Here is a 23,919-nt window from a genome sequence, read left to right as displayed (position 1 = left end):
GTTGGGTTTAGGTTTTGATTTCGCTCTTTAATTCAACCAAAAATCTTTTTTTTTACTTTGTTTAATTCTGAATAATTTCTCTCTCGATTTCAGCTTAAAAATAATGCATAAAATTTAAATAATAAAATCGTATATCCCAATTTTAGCAAGTTGAGAGAAATTAATGAGCAACACGAAACACATTTCAATGCTTCGGTGCTACTAAACAAATTTCATTGGTCAGTGGTGTCTAAGGCCCGTGTAAGAGGAAAAACAACGGGGTTTTTGTTGTTCTACGTATACGTTTTAGTTTTATACGGTTATGGTTTTAGTACGTCCAATTGTTTTAGTTTTGTTTATTTATCACAAAAATTCAAAACATATCAACCAATTCTTGTTATTAATCACTGTACTAGGAAAAAGTTTCTGGAGCGTCGCTGGTACGAAGCAACTAACATTCTAGCCTTTGCTAGTTTTCCCCTTTGTAGGCTACAAAGATGAACACTAGCAAAAGCTATGGAGGCACTTCCCCTCCCCCCACGAATTTTCTTGCTCCCCGATAGGTTTTTGAAAATATCTATTTTGAGATGTTTTCATTAAAATATACCTTTTTTGGTGTTTTCATCCGTGGCATCAGTTCAAAAGAATTTAGAAGAGGAAGGGAATATATTTTTAAGTTTCTAGGGGGGGGGGAATTGCCATTTTTGTCACTACTGATTTTATGCCTGATTTTTCGGCACTCATTTTTCTCATTTATTTTTATTGAAAATTGTAAAGAGCATCAAATTTGCCCTGCCCTTACATTTCAAAAATTATATTTCCCCCCTCTACAATTTCGTGAATTAGCACCACCATTTGTAGGAGGTGTTATCCTTAGTTTACTAGTTCTTGGCCTTGCCTATTAAATAGTGTTTACTTATGTTACCTTTAGTCTATGTGGTCCTTCGTTTCGGCGAGAGAGATTGAACTTTGATTTTGAATTTTTTTGTTATTTATTTTAGTTTATGGATATTGATTATCGTGGCTGCCCGTCTCCGGAGTTTTTTCTTCTTCCTAGAGGGTCAAATTCCTTTCCATTCAGTTAAAAAGAGTTTACATTAAATAATCACATGAAACAAGGTGAAAAAAAGAGACAAAATCAAATAATATTCAAGGTTAGTAGATAAAACAAAGAAATACGGAAATAACAACAAGAGAGAAAGAATAAAACAAAAAAAAACGAAGCAATATTCAGAGGTGGCCTTGCTGATGCGTGGGGTCTTGTGCAGCCACCATTGCGCGGGGCCTGATGTCGCGGTCATAACGTCACAGGAGCAATAGTAATGTAGCCTCCAGCGGGAGCGATAACAATGCGATTTCTAGGGTTAAGCGGGAGCGTTGTGGTTTCGATAAGACGGTAGATAATAACCGCGCAACGACGAAGGGTGCTGCATGGCCTTGTTATCGTGGGTTCCCGGTAGGTACGGGACCTGGTGCGGTCGCACCACTTGCCACCTTCAAAAGGCGGGCACTAACAATGTTAGCCACCAAAATCTAAGATGTAGGGTTGTGAATGTACAGAGTAACGTTTTTTCCAGAATGAAGATTCTAATTCGATTCGACATCATTTTTAAAAGGGTTTCAGTCTCTTTTTTAAAATGCTAAAAAAAAAAAAAATTCTCTCATATTTACAATTCACGATTCTGCTGAATCTGAATGATAACTATTATTTCTGACTTAGTGTTCATTGTGAAAATGACTGGATTTTTTTTTAGAGAGCGTGCTTTTAAACTTTTTACTATGGGCCGTGTTTCGCTCTTTACTAGGCTGCAGCTGCAGCATTCTTTAGAAAATACCTTGGGAAGCTAAGCAGACTTCTAAAGAATCGCTGCTCGTGATGAGCCCAACCCATACCCGTAACCAGGGAAGGGGATATAATTTTTCCCCTATTTGCCCAAGCACTTCCCAAATTTAATCGTTAAATGCACCAACCTCTATAAGTTCAGTATAATCTTAGCAATTAATACCCACTCCTTGCTTGTTAAGCACAATCATCCTGATGACCAATCCTATCCCTCTCCTTTAAGATTAATCCTAGTGACAGGCAGGATTCTACTCCTTGTGTTATTTACAGTATCAGTATGGGAATGGAGACAAAACTAAAATTAAACTTTTTTAAGTTGGGGTGAGAAGGGGGTTACTAATCCAATCCTTTCATGAAAACATGTTATCTTATTTTACCAGCACACACAATACACTGAGTTTTATTTCTTGAAATTTGGGAAAATAACTACTTTTATAATTATGGAATTGCCTGACGATATGACAAACATACATGTGTTTCTATTTTCCCAGTATAATTACAAAGCTTTTCTTTTGCCAAGAGGTCATTTGTCTTGCAAATTAAAAGGCAAACACTTATTTAATTTATAAGAGAAGAAAACGCATATTGCTTCTCAAAATTTGATCGGTATGATTCTGAAAGTTACAAATAGGATTAAGATACAAGAAGTTCCAATCGAATAGTCTTCAAATGCTTCTGGAGTTGAAGTTTCATTACGGCAGCTTCTATTACTTTACAATTTCATTTTATTTTCTCGTATTTTTTTTATATAGTTTGTCTCTTTTTTATTTAAATTTCCACCCCTATCCAGATTAATGTGCATAGTAATCACGTGGCTGCATTGAATGTTACAACATCCATACAACTTAGAATTATTAATAATCTGTTTAATAAAAATTATTAATAAAATGAATAAATAAAATTATTAATAAAGTAATTAATAAAAATTATTCCGTCAAAAATTAAATAATTACCCGAAGCCAAATTGACTCAATCAATTATAGAATGCAGTCAAGATTTTTTTTTTTCACTCCACAAAATTTTATTACTTTCTTAGCCTACTAACCATGGCCTTTTTTCTACTCATATTCTATTTTCATTTAGTTTCTACTACTCCTAGGTTATTTTCATATTGACTTTGAAGTCAGCGAGTTGGATGTGTAACTGAAACGTGCAAAATATTTTGCATGCGTTTTCTAGCCTTTATTGAAATATATCAACACAGACAAATTGGCACTTTTCCAGCTAATTTGTTTCAAAATCCGTAAGCTCGCTATACTATCATATAACGGTGCAAAATGGACTTCAGGATAGGCTATATTTTCTAAATAAATCTTGCAAAATTGCTTTCCAAAAAAAAGTTTTTCAGAGAAAATTAAAGAGCTATATTAATATCACAGACAAATAACTGTGGAGGTAAAGAATTATAATAGGTCAACCTTAGAACGAACAAAGGTTACAATAAATGAACCTAAGACGAACAGAAAAAAAAGTCAAATCAAACTTAAAACAAATAGAAATTACCACAAGTAAAAGTGGCACTTCCGCCTCCTTATACCACATTAAAGATATATCTTCATTTGCATTTTACTTTTAGGCTTATTTTTGAGGGGCTTGTGCTCCTAAAGAAATTATTCCGTATATGAAAGGGGCTGTCCCTCCTCAAAGCCTCGCTCTTTGCGCAAAAGTTTTCTATTATTTTTAAAAATAGAGTTGTGAGATCGAGCCTAACTTTAGCGTAAAGAGTGAGGCGTTAAGGAGGGGACAGCCCCTTTCATATACGAAACAATTTCTGTTCGTTTTAAGTTTTAATGTCGCTCCTTACTTTCAGTTAAAAAAAAACTTGTTTTTTTCATTTAATTCGTTTCAAAATCCATAAGCTCACTGTACTATCATAAAACGGTACAAAATGGAGTTCAGGATAGGCTATTTTTAAAATAAATTTTTAAAAAGTGTTTTCCAAAAATAAGTTTTTCAGAGAAAATTAAAGAGGAATATTAATATCGCAAACAAATAACTGTAGAGGTAAAGAATTATAATAGGTCAACCTTAGAACTCACAGAGGTTACAATCAATGAATAAATGAACCTAAGACGAACAGAAAAAAAAAATCAAATCAAACTTAAAATAAATAGAAATTACCACAAGTAAAAGTGGCACTTCCGCCTCCTTAAACCACATTAAAGATACATCTTCATTTCCGTTTTACTTTTAGGCTTTTTTTTTGGGGGGGGGGGGCTTGTCCTCCAATTTCTTTTTAACATCATGGTGTCCTTGACCCTGAAGTTTAAAGGTATAAGTTTCAAGCCGATAGTTTGACCCTTTTTGATTCTTCAAAACTTTCCTGGGAATCCACTTTTGTGTGTTGTTTTTTATGGGGGGACCAATTTATGGGGATTTTGAAAGATGCCGTGAAATCTCATAAAATGGTGTCAGATCGAAACGAAAACTGTACCATGGAAATTTCCATAGCCAAATACCCCGTTCCCCTGCTTCAGCAACAAGGGAAATCTTATTTTTCGGAGGGGATGCAGTAATGTCTCTCTTTTTTTCCCCTTTTTTCAAATGTATAGGTCAATATTATTACTAAATAAATCACGAAAGGCTATTTTTTCAAAGGTTTGATTCAAAATTGTTCAAGACATGTTAAGACGTGTACGTGAAATCACGGCTGATCTTGGATGGATATTGTCCTTAGGGTCGAAAAACAATCTAAAGAACTATGTGAATAAAAAACTCGTAATAAAATAAGCGAAATAGGATGCCATGAACTAGTCATGTAAGAGATTAAAAAAGCCTGGAAATATGGTAGAGAATTCGAATTAAACCAGTTAACAAAGGCGGCAGATAAAAAAAGGGAAGCGCGCATTAAGAAAATGAAAAGCATTTATCTAAAAAAAATCTACTTTAAAAAAAATCAAATTCACTGTATAAGCAAGTTCAAGCGACGATAAAAATACAAAATCATGGGGTATTAAAAACTGCAATTACTTTAGGAATTTGACGTTCGTCGACTAGCTTTCTCATTCTCAGCTGGGGTATTCTGTGAAGTCAACAGTCAAAAATAGACAGGCTAGAATATTTCTAAAAACTATATTGGAAGGTTCTAAAATATGTCAAATCTCAACAGATAGATTAACAACATACTTGGCAGTTTTTTCGAACTGGATTTTTTTTCGAATGCAAATGAATTGGATAAAAGATGAACTTAGCTAAGTACACATTTTAGAGGAAATTAACCCCACGATCCCCTTCAATTTCGCTATGCATTGAACCAAAAGTAATCAAACTTTAAAACAAATAACACAATATTTTGTTATGAAGCTTACCAGTATTGCAGATCTCATGATACTTCTCAGTAACTAAGCTGTTTCAAAACTAGTTCAACTTCAATTAAAAACCAACATCACCTCGTGGAATGGCCAAGTCTGATTCATTCCGTTACCAAACAGTTTTAATCTGACCTTTGCAGAGTATACTGGCTATAATGAAGTTTGTGCTACTAGTAAGTACATTATTTTTAATGCTGGTAATGACTATAACATAATATATGTTCTGCAGTAAGTTATGCTACCAGTAAGGGTATCAGTGTACAATTAGGCATGCTAAGAAGAAACAATGTTTAAAAAAACGATTCTTACTTCATAATATGCAGGTAAGTTTTATTCTACCATTCCTTATGGCTGTTCAATTTACTTTAATCCCCTCCTCGGTTTGTATATACATAGCCCAAATTATATTTACAATACATTTTTCTGTTTTTTTTTGTTTTTTTATATCGTCGACGCTTCAGTTCATAGGTATTAAGTTGAACCGAAAGAGTGACATATGACAAAATGCATCGAACACTTATAGTTTGGGATGTATAACATGGGTTATATACATATAGTTTTCTGACCATGTTCTCTTCTGAACAGGTCTGATTGTACACAGATACTCTTACTGGTAGCATGACTTATTGCATCTACGAATGTCAAACCTGTCAGGCTTGATGTCCAACATATTCCATTTTCTACTTAAATTGGTCAGTCCCCTCCCCTTAAAGCATCGTCTTAAAAAGACATTTACGTAACGCGTGAACTTACACTTTTGCTAGATCGGGCCCGATTAAGTGCCAAAAGTGTACCGGCTCACTAAAAAAAAAAAAAGTCAGAACTAAGCAACCATGAACATACCATGCACCATGACAACAAGGTGAACATACAAATTGATTCCTCTTTTTATGCTCTTTTCAAATATAATAATCAATTCCCTCGCAAATGCATCTCATCCCCAAATAATGGTCCCATATATTGTGCTGATAATGACGCTATTTCTTTGTTACATGAATACGGTCATACATTCTAGCTCCTATATTAAACCAGCTATTTTCTCAATCAGTAATTTATCTTTGTATGCGATTAGGTGCATAATTTACCAAATATTGCATAAAATGATTTTAAAAAGTGTATAATAATGGTTGATTAGTGGATATATCTTTGATATAATGCAAGAATTTCAAAGTTTTAGTGTTTCTTTTAGTTTTATATATTCATTGGGCCAAATGTAAAGCCATCAGGGGGGGGGGTGCATTCGCGAGTTACTTGATTATTATATATTTAGAGGTAGAGCAGTATTTTTATATTTTCCCTATGTCAATTATGGAATCTCGTATATATTGACCCTATATTATTTCTTTTTGACTTTGTTATGTTTTTGTAATTATTTGATGCATGTTATTTACAATGAAGCTGCACTTGTATGAATATAATCCAACAGACTCAAAGGACCCAGGTTAGACAGGGTTTTTCGAGAAAAAAAACTTACAGAAACACAACAGAAAGTCTCAGAATAATAAACCGTTAAACCACTGTGCTATATTTTTCTTCGGATTTTCATTTTTTTACAGATTTTATTAGTTATTCATTATTTATTTAGGAACTAACTATATTCATATATTAATTTTAGCATTATAGTTGTTAAAATTGAACTGTATTTTATGCTTAAATTGTAGCTTAGAAACATTTTCTCTCCAGACTAAAAACAAAAACATTGGGAAGGACTCAAGTTTTGAGCAATAAAATTAAATAAAAGAACAAGTTGTTTTAACTAAAAGTAAGGAGCGACATTAAAACTTAAAACGAACAGAAATTATTCCGTATATTAAAGGGGCGGTCCCCTCCTCAACGCCTTGCTCTTTATGCTAAGAGCGATAGACATATTTATTAGATTTTAAACGGGGCTGCACAAAATGGCTATCTAAAAATTTTGATTGGGTGACTTAGGGAGAAAAATGAGCGTGGGAGGGGGCCAAGTTGCTCTCCAATTTTTTTGGTCACTTAAAAAGGGCACTATAACTTTTAATTACCGTTCAAATGAGCCCTCACACGATATTCTAGGACTACCGGATCGAAATGATAAGAAAAAACAAATAAACACGCATCCGTGATCATTCTTATGGTAAAAATTCAAAATTCTACATTTTTGCAGACAAGTGCTTGAAACTTCTACGGTAGGGTTCTCTGATACGCTGAATCTGATGGTGTGATTTGCATTAAAGTTCTATGACTTTTAGGGGTTGTTTCCCCCTTTTTTCGAAAATAAGACAAATTTTCTCAGGCGCGTAACTTTTGATGGGTAAGATTAAACTTGATGAAACTTATATATTTGAAATCAGCATAAAAATATGATTCTTTTGATGTATATATTGGTATCAAAACTCCGTTTTTTAGAGTTTCGGTTACTATTGAGCCGGGTCACTCCTTACTTACAGTTCGTTACCACGAACTGTTTGATAATAAGTTGTTTTTTTTAGTAATATAATAAGTTTTCAATTACCTTGAGATTTAAGCAAAAAAAATCCTCTTTTGCCCATTATTTCTTATATTTTACGCATGTCTCGCTCGTTTTTAAAATTTGCCCATCTTACTCCTCGAAAATGGGGCCCCGAAAATGGAGCTAGCCAAAAGATAAATTTCTTGCCTTTTCTAAGCTTATAATTCAACCACCCTACTTGAGTTGTTTCTCGTTTCAGCTTAGCAATGGCCACCTCCCCTTATACAGTATACTCTAATAGCTATTTTGTATAGATCTTATAAAACTAGTGACCAGTATACTCTATACTCTACATGTTGTGTACATAGTTTGTTGAGTATAGTTACTCTACAAATTTTGTACTTTGTATAATCTGTAATTTAATAAAAAAAAAACTTTAGTTTGTACACTTTGTATTTTGTACAAACTGTTTATTATTATTTTTTGTATATTCTGCATAGTTTGTGGAGTACACTCTACACATTATTTTGTGTAGATCTTATAAACCCAGTAGTCAATCTTCTGCATTCAAAATGCACGGGTAATATGTAAAATACCTAGAATAACCGTATTGTACAATTTAATGAAATATTATTAAATATTAATTATTTTATATAATATATTGAATATTAATGCATGCTCGTAGAAGGGTGGCTAAAGGGAATTCTATCAAACATAAAGATGAAGCACACCTTTTCCCGAAAGTTGAAAATGGTGGCCTACAAACTATATTTTGCATTTTCAAACATGTGATTTCTTAGGGAATTAAATAAAAAAAAACAGTTTTTTTTTAACTGAAAGTAAGGAGTGACATTAAAACTTAAAACGAACAGAAATTATTCTGTAAATGAAAGGGTCTGTCCCCTCCTCAACGCCTTGCTCTTCAAGCTAAAGCTTTTTATTGTTTTAAAAAATAAAGTTTTGAGATAGAGTCAAACTTTAGCGTAAAAAGTGAGGCGTTGAGGAGGGGACAGCCCCTTTCTTATACGGAATAATTTCTGTTCATTTTAAGTTTTAATGTGGCTCCTTACTTTCAGTTAGAAAAACCTCTTTTTTATTTAATTTCTGAACCTTTTTAAATTAATGCAGCTTTGATTTTGGCTCACCGTACATGAATAATTAAGACGAAATTGGCATATTAATTTTACTTTTTTTGGCTAAATGGCTTTTTCGAAATTTTGTTCTGACGTAATTTACGAATTAACTTACGTCAAGAACTTCTATATTGGTATATTTTTATTACGTATAATAGGGGGTTCGACCCCTAGTCAATATCTCACTCTTTGCAGTAAAGTTTGATTTTTGTTTGAATTACAAACCCATGAATCAGAAAGGCCGGTAAATTAGAATAGATAGCTCTTTTGAAAGTACTTAAAAAAAACTTTATCGTAAAGGGTGAGGTATTGAATAGGGGGCGAACCCCTTCATATACGTAATAATTTCTGTTCGTTTTAAGTTTTAAAGTTTCTCCTTACTTTCAGTTGAAAAAACTTGTTTTTTTATTTAATTTCTGATCGTTTTTTAAATAATGCTGGGAAATCTGACACCCTCTTCATAGAAATGTCCTTTCCCCCAAGGAAACATCCTCCATGAAAAGATCCTCCACCAAAACCCCCTCCTCTGACCCCCCCACCAGAAAAAAATCCCTCCTGAAACGTCTATATACTTCCCATTAACCAATACTATATGTAAACAATGGGCAAAGTTCATAACTTGCAGCCCTTCCCTCGGGAACTGTGGGGGGATTAAGTCATCCTCAAAGACATATTTATTAGATTTTCGACTGTGCTGAACAAAATGGCTATCTCAAAATTTTAATTGGGTGACTTTGGGGAAAAAATGAGCGCGGGAGGGGCCAAGTTGCCCTCCAATTTTTTGGTCACTTAAAAAGGGCATTAGAACTTTTAGTTTCCGTTCGGATGAGTCCTCTCACGATGTTCTAGGACTACTGGATCGATACGATCACCCCTGGGGGAAAAAAACAAATAAACACGCATCTGCGATCTTTCTTCTGGCAAATTATACAAAATTCAACATTTTTACGGATAGGAGCTTGAAACTTCTATACGAGGGTTCTTTGATACGCTGAATCTGATGGTGTGATTTTCATTAAAGTTCTATGACTTTTAGGGGTTGTTTCCCTCTTTTTTTTAACTTAAGGCAAATTTTCTCAGGCACGTAACTTTTGATGAAAGTTATCATAATATTCCTCAAATAAAACCAATGAAAGTTTAGTCAAGAAAGGGTAGAATTTAGAAACAAATTAAAAAAGTGAACAAAATTAAAATGAGCAAAAACTACTAGCCACGAAGAATGGTTGTCACCCCTCCCCCATCCCAAAGCCGCCATCATGCAATCAAGGATGTTACTTGCGCAAACACTTTGCGCAAAATTAAACATTGAACCTGAGCAATTGACAAAATAAGCGAAAATAAGCAGCTTTATCACAAAAACGGCAGAAAACATCGCAAATACAAAATAGTTAAACAGTTTTTAGTAACGAGTAAGTAAGGAGCGACTCGGCTCAATAGTAACCAAACTCTAAAAAATGGAATTTTGATATCAATAGATGCATTAAAAGAATCAGCTTACTATGCTGATTCCAAATATATAAAATTCATCAACTTTCGGTTTACCCATCAAGCATTACGAGCCTGAGAAAATTTGCCTGATTTTTTAAATAGGGGGGGGGGGGAAGCAACCCCTAAAATTCAAGGATTTTTAATGAAAATCACACCACAGATTCAGCGTACCAGAGAACCCCACTGAAGAAGTTTAAAGCTCCTATGTACAAAAATGTAGAATTCTGCCATTTTTGCCAGAAGAAACACCATGGATTCTATTCTTGGGATGGTTTTCCATAGCAAGAATTTTCCTTGGGGAGGAAAATTTCCGGGGATGAATTTTCCAGGGGAAATTTTACACTGGGGAGATTTGACAGAATTCCTATACGACATTCTTGTTAATTGTCTTACATTATATTTGCCAACTCAATTTTGCATGTGGAGATGTTCTCTGCGAACTATCCGGGGTCTATTTTCCATGTGTTTTGATTTCCAGAAAAAAAAATGCCACGAGAGGGAGCATTTCCAGAGTGATAGACAAACCGACTAAAAATTAAAGTCTTTTTCAAATGTAAGTATGCTAAGGAGAAATTTCAGGCCGAATCTTCCGCAAGAAATTTTACGGAGGGGGGGATTCTCAGTGATGAAGGAACTGTAAGGAGAGAATTTTTACTTTACGTGAGATGAAATTTCCACTGAGGAGTTTCCCGTGAGGGGGCGGGGGGATATTTCATGGAGGGTGAGCCAGATTTACCGGCATTATTTGAAAAACATTCAGAAATTAAATATGCAAATTCCGCATTAATTTTTCAAGTGCGTTGAGCCAAATTTGAACCTGCATAAGTTGAAAAACGTTCAGAAATTAAATATGAAAAAAAATGTTTTTTCAACTAAAAGTAAGGAGCAACATTAAAACTTAAAGTGAACAGAAATTATTCGGTATTTGAAAGGGGCTGTCCCCTCCTCAACGCCTCGCTCTTTGCGCTAAAATTGAACTCTTTGTCGCTACTCTAGTTTTTAAAGAAAAAGAAAAACATTAGCTTAAAGAGTGAGGCTTTGAGGAGGGGACAGTCCTTTTCATATACGGAATAATTTCTGTTCGTTTTAAGTTTTTAATGTCGCTCATTACTTTCAGTTAAAAAACTTGTTTTTCTTTATTTAATTTTAATGTCAAGGATCAAAAGATGTCCAGTGTTGCAGCTGCATAATGTCGTAAATGCTTACTAGTTGGCATAACATCTTACAATTTTTCATACATAAAGCAGCTTAACTTTTAGCTATTTCAAACAATTTCTCCCCCCTCCCCAATCAAAGTGTGGCTAACTAATGAAAATGATTGTGGCTAACAAAAGTTAAATGAAAGTATTCTAATGTGCTTGGTCAGTGGCGTCAATTCACGAAAATGTAGGAGGAAGCAAAATTTATTTTTCAAAATCTAGGGGGAGACAATTTTGTTCTTTTCTCAATTTTCAAAAGAAAATGCAAAAAGCCTGCGTCAATGTAAATACTGAAAACGGTACTAATTTTGAAATTTAGGGGGGAATACCCTCTTGCCCATATCATTTGACGCCCTTGTGCCTCCTTGCCTTCTTTGATATTTCAATAATTTGATTCAATAATGAAAATAGTATGTGTATAATTGGCACATACACAATGAAGAGCTAAATGTTCTAGTCCCTTTCCTCCAGTACGACGGAGTCAATTCACTGAAATTACTGGGGTATGGTTTTTTTTCAGAACCTAGGGGGTACAATTGTGTTATTTTTCTTTCTTTTTTTTCGATGAAAAATATCAAAAAGTCATTTTTCAATGACAATACCAAAAAGAAATATCTAGGTGGGGAGTGAAAACACTAATTTTTCATGAAATTCGAATTATATTTTCATCAACTTTTATTCCATATTCGTGAAATATTGCAACTGCATAATGTTGCAGTTGCTTAATTGTTTTGCTTAGCATTTTTTAATTATTTATACATAAGTCACTTGTCACTGTTTTGATGAATCTCTACTCCTTTTCCAATCGAAATATTGTTCCCAACATCATTAAATAAACGTATTTCTATGTGTTTGCTCATTGGTGTCAATTCACAAAAACATAGGAGGGGGTATATTTTGTTTTCAATATCTATGGTAGGGGTAGGGGGGCCAATTTTTACTTTTTTTCATTTCTTCGATACAATAAAAATATAAAAAGTATCTGTCAATGAACACACACAAAAAGATATTTTTAAATATTTTAAACGTCTTCCCCCTAGGCGGGGGAAGACGTTCCGCTTCACCCTCTCAACTGACGTCCCTGTGCTTGCTTGCTTTCTTTCATATTTTATTGATTTGATTCAATAACTGATTTGCTTAAATATGTGCGCATGATAGGCACGTACACAGAAGGAAGCAAAATATCCTACCCCTTCTCTTAGTAGAATAGAGGTATAAATTCACAGAATTAGAGGAAAGGGTGGATGGGTGGGGTATTTTTGCAATTCCGCTATTTTTTCAATGAAAATACAAAAAAAACACTGAACAATCAAAGTGCAAAAAAAATTAATCTAGGGAGGACAGTCCCACCCCCCATCGATGTCAAACCTCCATTCTAATTGTGTTTTTTTTGTTTTTTGATTTGCTGCGTAAGTTGTCTTTAATTTGTACGAAATTAAGTCACTTTTGATGATTTGGTGATTACCCCCCCCCCCTCTTACTACAGTAATTTTCTTTGTTTCGGACTTATATCTGGAAGTCACCCTTATCAAATCTATATTAGTAGACTAAGAGATTCCATTTCTAGCAGACATATAGCAAATACCATGTTATTCTAACAGACATATAGGAAATATCATGTTATTCTACGACGCCTCCGTACCAAACAGGTTTTTCTGGTAGGTATTCTATTCTACAGGGCATTACATCTTTCAAAGAGATTTACGCAATACCGGCCCTATGGGTAAACACTTCTACAAGTCATTATACCTTTGCCAAGAGATTTACGCAATACCGGTCCTATAGCTAATACTTCTACGACGCTGATTAAGGACAAGTTTTTCTGACGTACAGACAGGTTTTTTTTTGTTAAGCATTTGCAAAAAAGGGGTAATTATGATAAACCTGTATTTTAAAACCAGCGCGTACTTTACGTTCCTTCCTATGCTATTGTGGGTCTTTACGTTGATTAAGGACAAGTTTTTCTGACACAATTTACAGACCAGATTTCTAGTTCATATATTTTTTGATAACTTGATAGGTGATTTGAATAAAAGGAATTCAAATATTTTGTCTATGAAATAGAAGCTAACTCAATTTGCGAAAAAGTACTCCATTTTCACTACTGTGATCTGATTGAATTGTCGCCGACAATGAGATTTAATCGCTGCTAAGTCTATTGTTATTGCGAAAGGATTTCCCAATTTACAGCTTAGTGTTAACTGACAGAGTTCCAAATACAAACATTTTGAAAAGCTGACAAAAAATCGGACATTATAATCAGAATTATTTGATTAACATTTAAAAAGGGGTAATGAGATATATGATCTGTATAATACACAAGTGATGTTAGATAAGTATTGTCAATTTAAAATAGGATCTAAGGTTCCATTCATCCCCCCCCCACATTTCTGGGAGCAGGGAGGGGAGGGGTCAATTTTGGAGGCCCGAAGGAGTTGTTAACTCCGGTAATTTGTTATAAATTTGAAAAATGCCTAACGACGAATCGGAAATGTATTTTTTCTTTACATGGTGTTCGTTCAAAAAGCAAGGATTTCTGTTAAATAAATAATTCTTATTTTTTTTTCGTTCAATTGAAAGCGAGGATTTCTGTTAAATAAATAATTGTTATACCTTTTAAAATAGCTTTACGGGGTTTGAAGGGCTCTGTCGTTTTAAACCGTTTTATTTTTTCTTCAAATGGTGCTCGTTAAAAAAGCGAGGATTTCTGTTAAATAAATAATTGTTATAAATTTTAAAATGGCTTTACGGGGTTTGAGGGACTCTGTTGTTTTAAGCCAGTGTGATTTTTTCTTTACATGGTGTTCGTTCAAAAAAGAGAGAATTTCTGTTAAATAAATAATTCTTTTATTTTTTCCGTTCAATTGAAAGCGAGGATTTTTGTTAAATAAATAATTGTTATACCTTTTAAAATGGCTTTACGGGGTTTGAGGGACTCTGCTGTTTTAAGCCGTGTGATTTTTTCTTTACTTGGGGTTCGTTCAAAAAGCGAGGATTTCTGTTAAATAAATAATTCTTATATTTTTTCCGTTTAATTGAAAGCGATGATTTATATTATATAAATTACTGTTATACTTTTTAAACTAGCTTTACGGTGGTTGAGGGGCTTAGTTGTCTTAAGCCGTGTGTTTTTATTTGTTCTGTACCTTGTTTTCATTCAAAGCTCTAGCCGGTATGATAAATAAATAATTGTTATACTTTTTAAGTTCGAATGAAATCAAAGATTACTGTTAAATAAATAATTGTTATAAATTTTAAAATGGCTTTACGGGGTTTGAGGGAGTCTGTTGTTTTAAGCCGTGTTATTTTTTCTTAACATGGTGTTCCTTCAAAAAGCGAGGATTTCTGTTAAATAAATAATTCTTATATTTTTTCCGTTCGATTGAAAATGAGGATTTCTGTTAAATAAATAATTGTTATACCTTTTAAAATGGTTGTTGTTTTAAGCCGTGTGATTTTTTCTATACATGGTGTTCGTTCAAAAAGCGAGGATTTCTGTTAGATAAATAATTCTTATACCTTTTAAAATGGCTTTACGGGGTTGGAGGGACTCTGTTGTTTTAAGCCCGTGTAATTTTTTATTTACATGGTTTTCGTTCAAAAAAGCGAGAATTTCTGTTAATTAAATAATTCTTATATTTTTTCCGTTGAATTGAAAGCGAGGATTTCTGTTAAATAAATAATTGTTATACCTTTTAAAATGGCTTTACGTGGTTTGACGGACTCTTTTGTTTTAAGCCGTGTGATTTTTTCCTTACATGGTTTTCGTTCAAAAAGCGAGGATTTCTGTTAGATAAATAATTCTTATATTTTTTACGTTCAATTGAAGGCGAGGATTTCTATTAAATAAATAATTGTTATACCTTTTAAAATGGCTTTACTGGGTTTGAGGGGCTCTGTTGTTCTAAGCCGTTTTGATTTTTTATTTACATGGTGTTAGTTCATAATGCGAGGATTTCTGTTAAATAAATAATTGTTATACCTTTTAAAATGGCTTTACGGGGTTTGAGTGACTCTGTTGTTTTAAGCCGTGTGATTTTTTCTTTACATGGTGTTCGTTCAAAAAGCGAGGAGTTCTGTTAAATATATCATTCTTATATTTTTTCCGTTCAATTGAAAGCGAGGATTTCTGTTAAATAAATAATTGTTATACCTTTTAAAATGGTTTTACGGGGTTTGAGGGACTCTGTTGTTTTAAGCCGTGTGATTTTTTCTTTACATGGTGTTCGTTAAAAAAGCGAGGATTTCTGTTAAATAAATAATTCTTATATTTTTTCCGTTCAATTGAAAGCGAGGATTTCTGTTAAATAAATAATTGTTATACTTTTTAAAATGGCTTTACGGGGTTTGAGGGACTTTGCTGTTTTAAGCCGTGTGATTGTTTTTTTTCTTTACATGGTGTTCCTTCAAAAAGCGAGGATTTCTGTTAAATAAATAATTCTTATATTTTTTCCGTTCGATTGAAAGCGAGGATTTCTCTTAAATAAATAATTGTTATACCTTTTAAAATGGCTTTACGGGGTTTGAGGGACTCTGTTGTTTTAAGCCGTGTGATTTTTTCTTTACATGGTCTTCGTTCAAAAAGCGAGGATTTCTGTTAGATAAATAATTCTTATATTTTTTAAGTTCAATTGAAGGCGAGGATTTCTATTAAATAAATAATTGTTATACCTTTTAAAATGGCTTTACGGGGTTTGAGGGGCTCTGTTGTTCTAAGCCGTTTGATTTTTTCTTTACATGGCGTTCGTTCAAAAAGCGAGGATTTCTGTTAAATAAATAATTGTTATAACTTTTAAAATGGCTTTAAGGGGTTTGAGGGACTCTATGGTTTTAAGCCGTGTGATTTTTTCTTTACATGGTGTTCGTTCAAAAAAGCGAGGATTTCTGTTAAATAAATAATTCTTATATTTTTTCCGTTCAATTGAAAGCGAGGATTTCTGTTAAATAAATAATTGTTATACCTTTTAAAATGGCTTTATGGGGTTTGAAGGACTCTGTTGTTTTAAGCCGTGTGATTTTTTCTTTACATGGTGTTCGTTCAAAAAGCGAGGATTTCTGTTAGATAGATAATTCTTATATTTTTTCCATTCAATTGAAGGCAAGGATTTCTGTTAAATAAATAATTGTTATACCTTTTAAAATGACTTTACGGGGTTTGAGGGGCTCTGTTGGTTTAAGCCGTTTGATTTTTTCTTTACATGGTGTTCGTTCAAAAAGCGAGGATAGTTACCGAGAGTTCAATGACTCCTCCCCGCAATGACTTCCAGGGGTTTTATGACTCCTCCTCACAATGAATTCAGATGGTTTTAGGACTCATCCCCCTAGCCATAACTCCATTCAACCCTGAGCGAAGATATAAAAGTTTGATGAAGTATTTTTCTGCTTAACAACTACATTAATAACTTCCAAGATGATAGGACTGCATGACACAGAATTTATCAGTTTGAAAAAATCATCTTGTGGTGTTATATTTGAATATGCATTTTTATTATTGTCTATGGAACTCGAAGAAATTGATTGTTATCATTGGATAGTGAACTATAACATGTTTGAGTATAATAAAAGCTTGGGGAGTACTACATTACGTGATATAAACAGACTGGGATTTTACGATAGAGTAATTACACCATTTAATAATGCTGGTCGGGAACTGAGAGATGTTCAGGAGGAAGTCAGTGAAATTTGCAGCTTTTTCGGGGTTGAAGCGCTCTACGTAAAGGGCAATGTACCTACAGATAAAGTTTTAATTCAAAAGTGTGACCCTAGGATTCCACTAAACTCTTTATTGATTTCACCTCTTGAATATACAGTACAGATACTTCATTCAAGAAATTATCACTCGTGTTATTCCGTGTGATTTTTTATTTACATGGTGTTTGTTCAAAAAGCAGGTATTTATGTTAAATAAATTATTATAATATTTTTTACGTTAAATTTAAAGTTAGAATTTTTGTTAAATAGATAAGTGTTATACCTTTTAAAAGATCTATTTGTTTTTTGAGGGGGCTCTATCCTTTTTGTAAATGTGATTTGCTATTTGACTTGTGTTAGTTACACAGTCGATGAAAAAACATAATTTTTATAAATTTTCAAAGATCTTTTCGTGTTTTTAGGGGGTCTGTCGTGTTATTAAGTGGGATTGTTGATTTAAATGGGTTTCGTTCAAAAAGCGAGTATTTCTGTTAAATAAATGATTATTATATTTTTTTTCCGTTAAATTGAAAGCGAGGATTTCTGTTAAATAAATAATTGTTATACTTTGATTTTGCCAATGCTATCCCAAGTATCTGTCAATAGATGTCGATAGAGAATTTATTCATTCTGATACATAGATTTTCTCTATGTTAACCTATCTATCCAATATATGATGTATGTAAATCCTTTTCTTACATCTCCGATGTTTTAAGACATTCTAAACGTTCGATATGCTAGCTTACTCTAAAAATAATGAACACATAACAATGTAAGGTATACTATATTTTTAATGAAATAATGTCATGTAGAATTGAACAACTTTGGACATTTTGAATCTGTTCCATAAAATGCTTCACCATGAACTCTCTTGATAGTATAGCTATTGTCTTCTCTCAGTTCGTAATCAGTAGAATAATCATTATTCCATTTTGAGTCATACACAATTTTCATAGGTGTGTCATCGACAGGGTCAATATGCTTTTCGTCGTTGGTATTATTTGATTCATTGACTGTTTGATCAATGGCAGTAACGTTTGCTGGTACTTTGTTTTTCATCAATTCATCTTTATATTCCTTAGTGATATTTTCTGCCAATGCCCTCTTTATTTTTCTAGCGATTTCACTGTCTATTATCACACTATTTTTACACAGGTAACAGTTCCGGCACGTAGACAGGATATGGTTTATGATATTAGTAGAAGAGTAGGACTTTCTTTTCCGCTTTGCTTTTATTTGAATGCTAATGCCCGAAAGTTGACGATGTGGTTTAAAAGTGGGTAACATGTTACCAAAAGAACTAGCAAAAAGATACCCCTCTTCATCAACTATTATTTTTTTTGTTGGCATTCTCTTTGAGTGTAATCATCTCCGGAGATCTCAATCTCGCATATCCACCATCATAAGAGTTGAATTTTTTGGTACTCCAAAGAAATTCAATTCCTTACTGTCATGACAACGCACGCATACGTTTCCGATAGTACTACCACTTGTACTTATTTCATAGTTTAAATACTTCTCCTTGTCGGCATTCAATGCTACAATAACACTATCATGTGAACACACTTTCTTAAAATGCTTCATCTTCACTTTTTTAGAGATGTTAGTTATGTGTTTATCGTTCCACTGTGTAAAAAATACTGATTTAATACATGCAATAAACTAGGTAGTGTCGATAACCAGCCATAGAGCAATAGTGGGAAAGCCACATCGTGTCTCAGGGACAAGCATAGAGTACAATTCATTCAAGAAATTATGAAAATATTTGTAAGTAAGTAATAAACATGCTTCGAAACTACATACTATTTGCTTGCCTGTCCTTGGCGCCTTTCCAAACGAGTAGGGTTCCCCCCACTGTTTCCTACACAGTGCAACAAGTGTACAGTACGAAAACTTGACACCTTTCCAAAAAAGCGGAGAGTCCCCACTGATTCCTATACATAGCAAAAAGTTAGCAGTAAGAAAACTCCACGTTTTCAATCAGACTGGTTTTTTAGGGACCAATCAGGAGAGACATGCAAAGTCGACATAGCTTGATTTCATTTTTTTAAGGTTAATTTAGACGAGGTTACGTGCGCGCACGTAACCTAGTCTAAATTAACCTTAAAAAATGAAATAAAGCTATGTCGACTTTGCATGTCTCTCCTGATTGGTCCCTAAAAAACCAGTCTGGTTGAAAACGTGGAGTTTTCGTACTGCTCACTTTTTGCAATGTGTAGGAACCAGTGGGGAATCCCCGCTCGTTTGGAAAGGTGCCAAGGAAAGGCATGCAAATAGCATGTAGTTTCAAAACGTGTTTATTACTTACTTACAAATATTTTCATAATTTCTTGAATGAATTATACTCTATGCTTGTCCCTGAGACACGATGTGGCTTTCCCACTATTGCTCTATGGCTGGTTATCGACACTACCTAGTTTATTGCATGTATTAAATCAGTATTTTTTACACAGTGGAACGATAAACACATAACTAATATCTCTAAAAAAGTGAAGATAAAGCATTTTAAGAAAGTGTGTTCACATGATAGTGTTATTGTAGCATTGAATGCCGACAAGGAGAAGTATTTAAACTATGAAATAAGTACAAGTGGTAGTACTATCGGAAACGTATACGTGCGTTGTCATGACAGTAAGGAATTGAATGTTTTTGGAGTACCAAAAAAATTCCACTCTTATGATTGTGGATATGCGAGATGGAGATCTCCGGAGATGATTACACTCAAAGAGAATGCCAACATAAAAATAATAGTTGATAAAGAGGGGCATCTTCTTGCTAGTGCTTGTGGTAACATGTTACCCAGTGTTAAACCATATCGTCAGCTTTCGGGTATTAGCATTCGAACGAAAGCAAAGACGAAAAGAAAGGCCTACTCTTCTACTAATATCCTAAACCATATTTTGTCTACGTGCTAGTACAGGTTCCTTTTTAAAAATATTGTAACAATAGACAGAAGTATTTCTAGAAAAATTAAAAAGACATTGACGTAAAATGTCACTAAGGAGTATCATAATAATTCAATGAAAAGCAAAATACCAGCAAACGTTATCGCCATTGATCAAACAGTCAATGAATCAAATAATACCAACGACGACAAGCATATTGACCCTGTCGATGACACACCTATAAAAATTGTGTATGAGTCAAAATTGAATAATGATTATTCTACTGATTACGAACTAAGAGAAGACAATAGCTATACTATCAAGAGAGTTCATGGTGAAGCATTTTATGGAACAGATTCAAAATGTCCAAAGTTGTGCAATTCTACATGACGTTATTTCATTAAAAATATATTATACCTTACATTGTTATGTGTTCATTATTTTTAGAGTAAGGTAGCATATCGAACGTTTAGAATGTTTATTAAAACATCGGAGATGTAAGAAAAGGATTTACATACATCATATATTGGATAGATAGGTTAACATAGAGAAAATCTAGGTATAAGAATGAATAAATTCTCTATCGACATCTATTGACAGATACTTGGATAGCATTGACAAAATCAAAGTATTACAATTATTTATTTAACAAAAATCCTCGATTTAAATTGAACGGAAAAAAAAATATAAGAATTATTTATTTAACAAAAATCCTCGCTTTTTGAACAAACCCCTTGTAAATAAAAAATCACACGGAATAAAACGACAGAGCCCCTCAAACCCCGTAAGGCTCTTTTAAAAGTTATAACAATTATTTATTATCCTCTATTTTTGAACTAACACCATTCAAATAACAAATCACAATGAATAACAAGACAGAGCCCCTCAAAACCCGAAAAGATATTTTAAAAGGCATAAAAATTATTTAATTAAAAGAAATCTTAGTTTTCAATTGAATGGAAAAAATATAAGAATTATTTATTTAACAGAAATCCTCACTTTTTGAACGAACGCCATGTAAAGAAAAAATCACACGGAATAACACGACTGATAATTTCTTGAATGAAGTATCTGTACTGTATATCCAAGAGGTGAAATCAATAAAGAGTTTAGTGGAATCCTAGGGTCACACTTTTGAATTAAAACTTTATCTGTAGGTACATTGCCCTTTACGTAGAGCGCTTCAACCCCGAAAAAGCTGCAAATTTCACGGACTTCCTCCTGAACATCTCTCAGTTCCCGACCAGCATTATTAAATGGTGTAATTACTCTATTGTAAAATCCCAGTCTGTTTATATCACGTAATGTAGTACTCCACAAGCTTTTATCATACTCAAACATGTTATAGTTCACTATCCAATGATAACAATCAATTTCTTCGAGTTCCTTAGACAATAATAAAAATACACATTCAAATATAACACCAAAAGATGATTTTTTCAAACTGATAAATTCTGTGTCATGCAGTCCTATCATCTTGGAAGTTATTAATGTAGTTGTTAAGCAGAAAAATACTTCATCAAACTTTTATATCTTCGCTCAGGGTTGAATGGAGTTATGGCTAGGGGGATGAGTCCTAAAACCATCTGAATTCATTGTGAGGAGGAGTCATAAGACCCCTGGAAGTCATTGCGGGGAGGTGTCATTGAACTCTCGGTAACTATCCTCGCTTTTTGAACTAACACCATGTAAAGAAAAAATCAAACGGCTTAAAACAACAGAGCCCCTCAAACCCCGTAAAGTCATTTTAAAAGGTATAACAATTATTTATTGCACAGAAATCCTCGCCTTCAATTGAACGGAAAAAATATAAGAATTATTTATCTAACATATATTCTAGCTTTTTGAAGAAGCACCATGTGAAGAAAAAATCACACGGTTTAAAACAACAGAGTCCTTCAAACCCCATAAAGCTATTTTAAAAGGTATAACAATTATTTATTTAACATAAATCCTCTCCATCATTTTAAAGTACAAAATAAAATAATTATTTATTTAAAAGAAATACTCGCTTTTTTGAACGAACACCATGTGAAGAAAAAATCACACGGCTTAAAACAACAGAGTCCCTCAAACCCCGTAAAGCCATTTTAAAAGGTATAACAATTATTTATTTAATAGAAATCCTCGCCTTCAATTGAACGGAAAAAAATATAAGAATTATTTATCTAACAGAAATCCTCGCTTTTTGAACGAATACCTTGTAAATAAAAAATCACGCGGCTTAAAACAACAGAGTCCCTCAAACCCCGTAAAGCCATTTTAAAAGGTATAACAATTATTTATTTAACAGAAATCCTCGCTTTCAATTGAACGGAAAAAATATAAGAATTATTTATTTAACAGAAATTCTCGCTGTTTTGAACGAACACCATGTAAAGAAAAAATTACACGGGCTTAAAAAAACAGAGACCCTCAAACCCCGTAAAGCCATTTTAAAAGGTATGATAATTATTTATTAAACAGAAATCCTCGCTTTTTGAACGAACACCATGTATAGAAAAAATCACACTGCTTAAAACAACAACCATTTTAAAAGGTATAACAATTATTTATTTAACAGAAATCCTCGTTTTCAATTGAACGTAAAAAATATAAGAATTATTTATTTAACAGAAATCCTCGCTTTTGAACGAACACCATGTAAAGAAAAAATCACACGGCTTAAAACAACAGAGTCACTCAAACCCCATAAAGCCATTTGAAAAGGTATAACAATTATTTATTTAACAGTAATCCTCGCTTTCAATTGAACGGAAAAAATATAAGAATTATTTATTTAACAGAAATCCTCGCTTTTTGAAGGAACACCATGTAAAGAAAAAATACAATCACACCGCTTAAAACAACAGAGTCCCTCACACCCCGTAAAGCTATTTTAAAAGGTATAACAATTATTTATTTAACAGAAATCCTCGCTTTCAATTGAACGGAAAAAATATAAGAATTATTTATTTAACAGAAATCCTCGCTTTTTGAACGAACACCATTTAAATAAAAAATCACACGGCTTAAAACAACAGAGACCCTCAAAACCCGTAAAGCCATTTTAAAAGGTATAACAATTATTTATTTAACAGAAATCTTCGCTTTAAATTGAACGGAAAAAATATAAGAATTATTTATTTAACAGAAATCCTCGCTTTTTTGAACGAACACCATGTAAAGAAAAAATCACACAGCTTAAAACAATAGAGTCCCTCAAACCCCGTAAAGCCATTTTATAAGGTATAACAATTATTTATTTAACAGAAATCCTCGCTTTTTGAACGAACACCATGTAAAGAAAAAATCAAACGGCTTAGAACAACAGAGCCCCTCAAAACCCGTAAAGCCATTTTAAAAGGTATAACAATTATTTATTTATTAGAAATCCTCGCCTTCAATTGAACGGAAAAAATATAAGAATTATTTATCTAACAGAAATCCTCGCTTTTTGGACGAACACCATGTAAAGAAAAAATCACACGGCTTAAAACAAAAGAGTCCCCATCCAACCCCGTAAAGCCATTTTAAAAGGTATAAAAATTATTTATTTAACAGAAATTCTCACTTTTTGAACGAACACCATGTAAAGAAAAAATCACACGGCTTAAAACAACAACCATTTTAAAAGGTATAACAATTATTTATTTAACAGAAATCCTCGCTTTTTGAACGAACACCATGCAAAGAAAAAATCACACGGCTTAAAACAACAGATTCCCTCAAACCCCGTAAAGCCATTTTAAAAGGTATAACAATTATTTATTTAACAGAAATCCTCGTTTTCAATTGAACGGAAAAAATATAAAAATTATTTATTTAACAGAAATCCTCGCTTTTTGAAGGAACACCATGTAAAGAAAAAATACAATCACACGGCTTAAAACAACAGAGTCCCTCAAACCCCGTAAAGCCATTTTAAAAGGTATAACAGTTATTTATTTAACAGAAATCCTCGCTTTCAATTGAACGGAAAAAATATA

General features: G+C 33.2%; 2 protein-coding genes across 3 annotated transcripts in view; one reads left to right on the top strand and one right to left on the bottom strand.

Moving 5' to 3' along the window:
* LOC148942010 (uncharacterized) overlaps window positions 1-23,919 on the bottom strand; it is a 115,391-nt gene that overhangs the window by 30,377 nt on the left and 61,095 nt on the right. The window lies entirely within an intron of this gene.
* Window positions 5,200-23,919, top strand: part of LOC148942009 (uncharacterized) — a 90,000-nt gene continuing 71,280 nt past the window's right edge. Inside the window, exon 1 of one of the 2 annotated variants that reach the window (XM_089103739.1) lies at window positions 5,200-5,306. In XM_089103739.1, coding sequence (XP_088959865.1) covers window positions 5,289-5,306 — 18 coding nt within the window. In that variant the 5' untranslated portion in view covers window positions 5,200-5,288. Of the gene's footprint in view, window positions 5,307-5,435; window positions 5,457-23,919 lie in introns of those variants that run through there. The other variant, XM_089103740.1, reaches the window with a different exon arrangement.

This window comes from Artemia sp. Qi Xiang Cuo, chromosome 17 (genome assembly GCF_049724085.1).
Source record: "Artemia sp. Qi Xiang Cuo chromosome 17, ASM4972408v1, whole genome shotgun sequence".
In the NCBI taxonomy this organism is placed as follows: Eukaryota; Metazoa; Arthropoda; class Branchiopoda; order Anostraca; family Artemiidae; genus Artemia; species Artemia sp. Qi Xiang Cuo.
The sequence above is the reverse complement of the archived record's forward strand: the minus strand, read 5'-3'. Positions and strand labels throughout refer to the sequence as shown.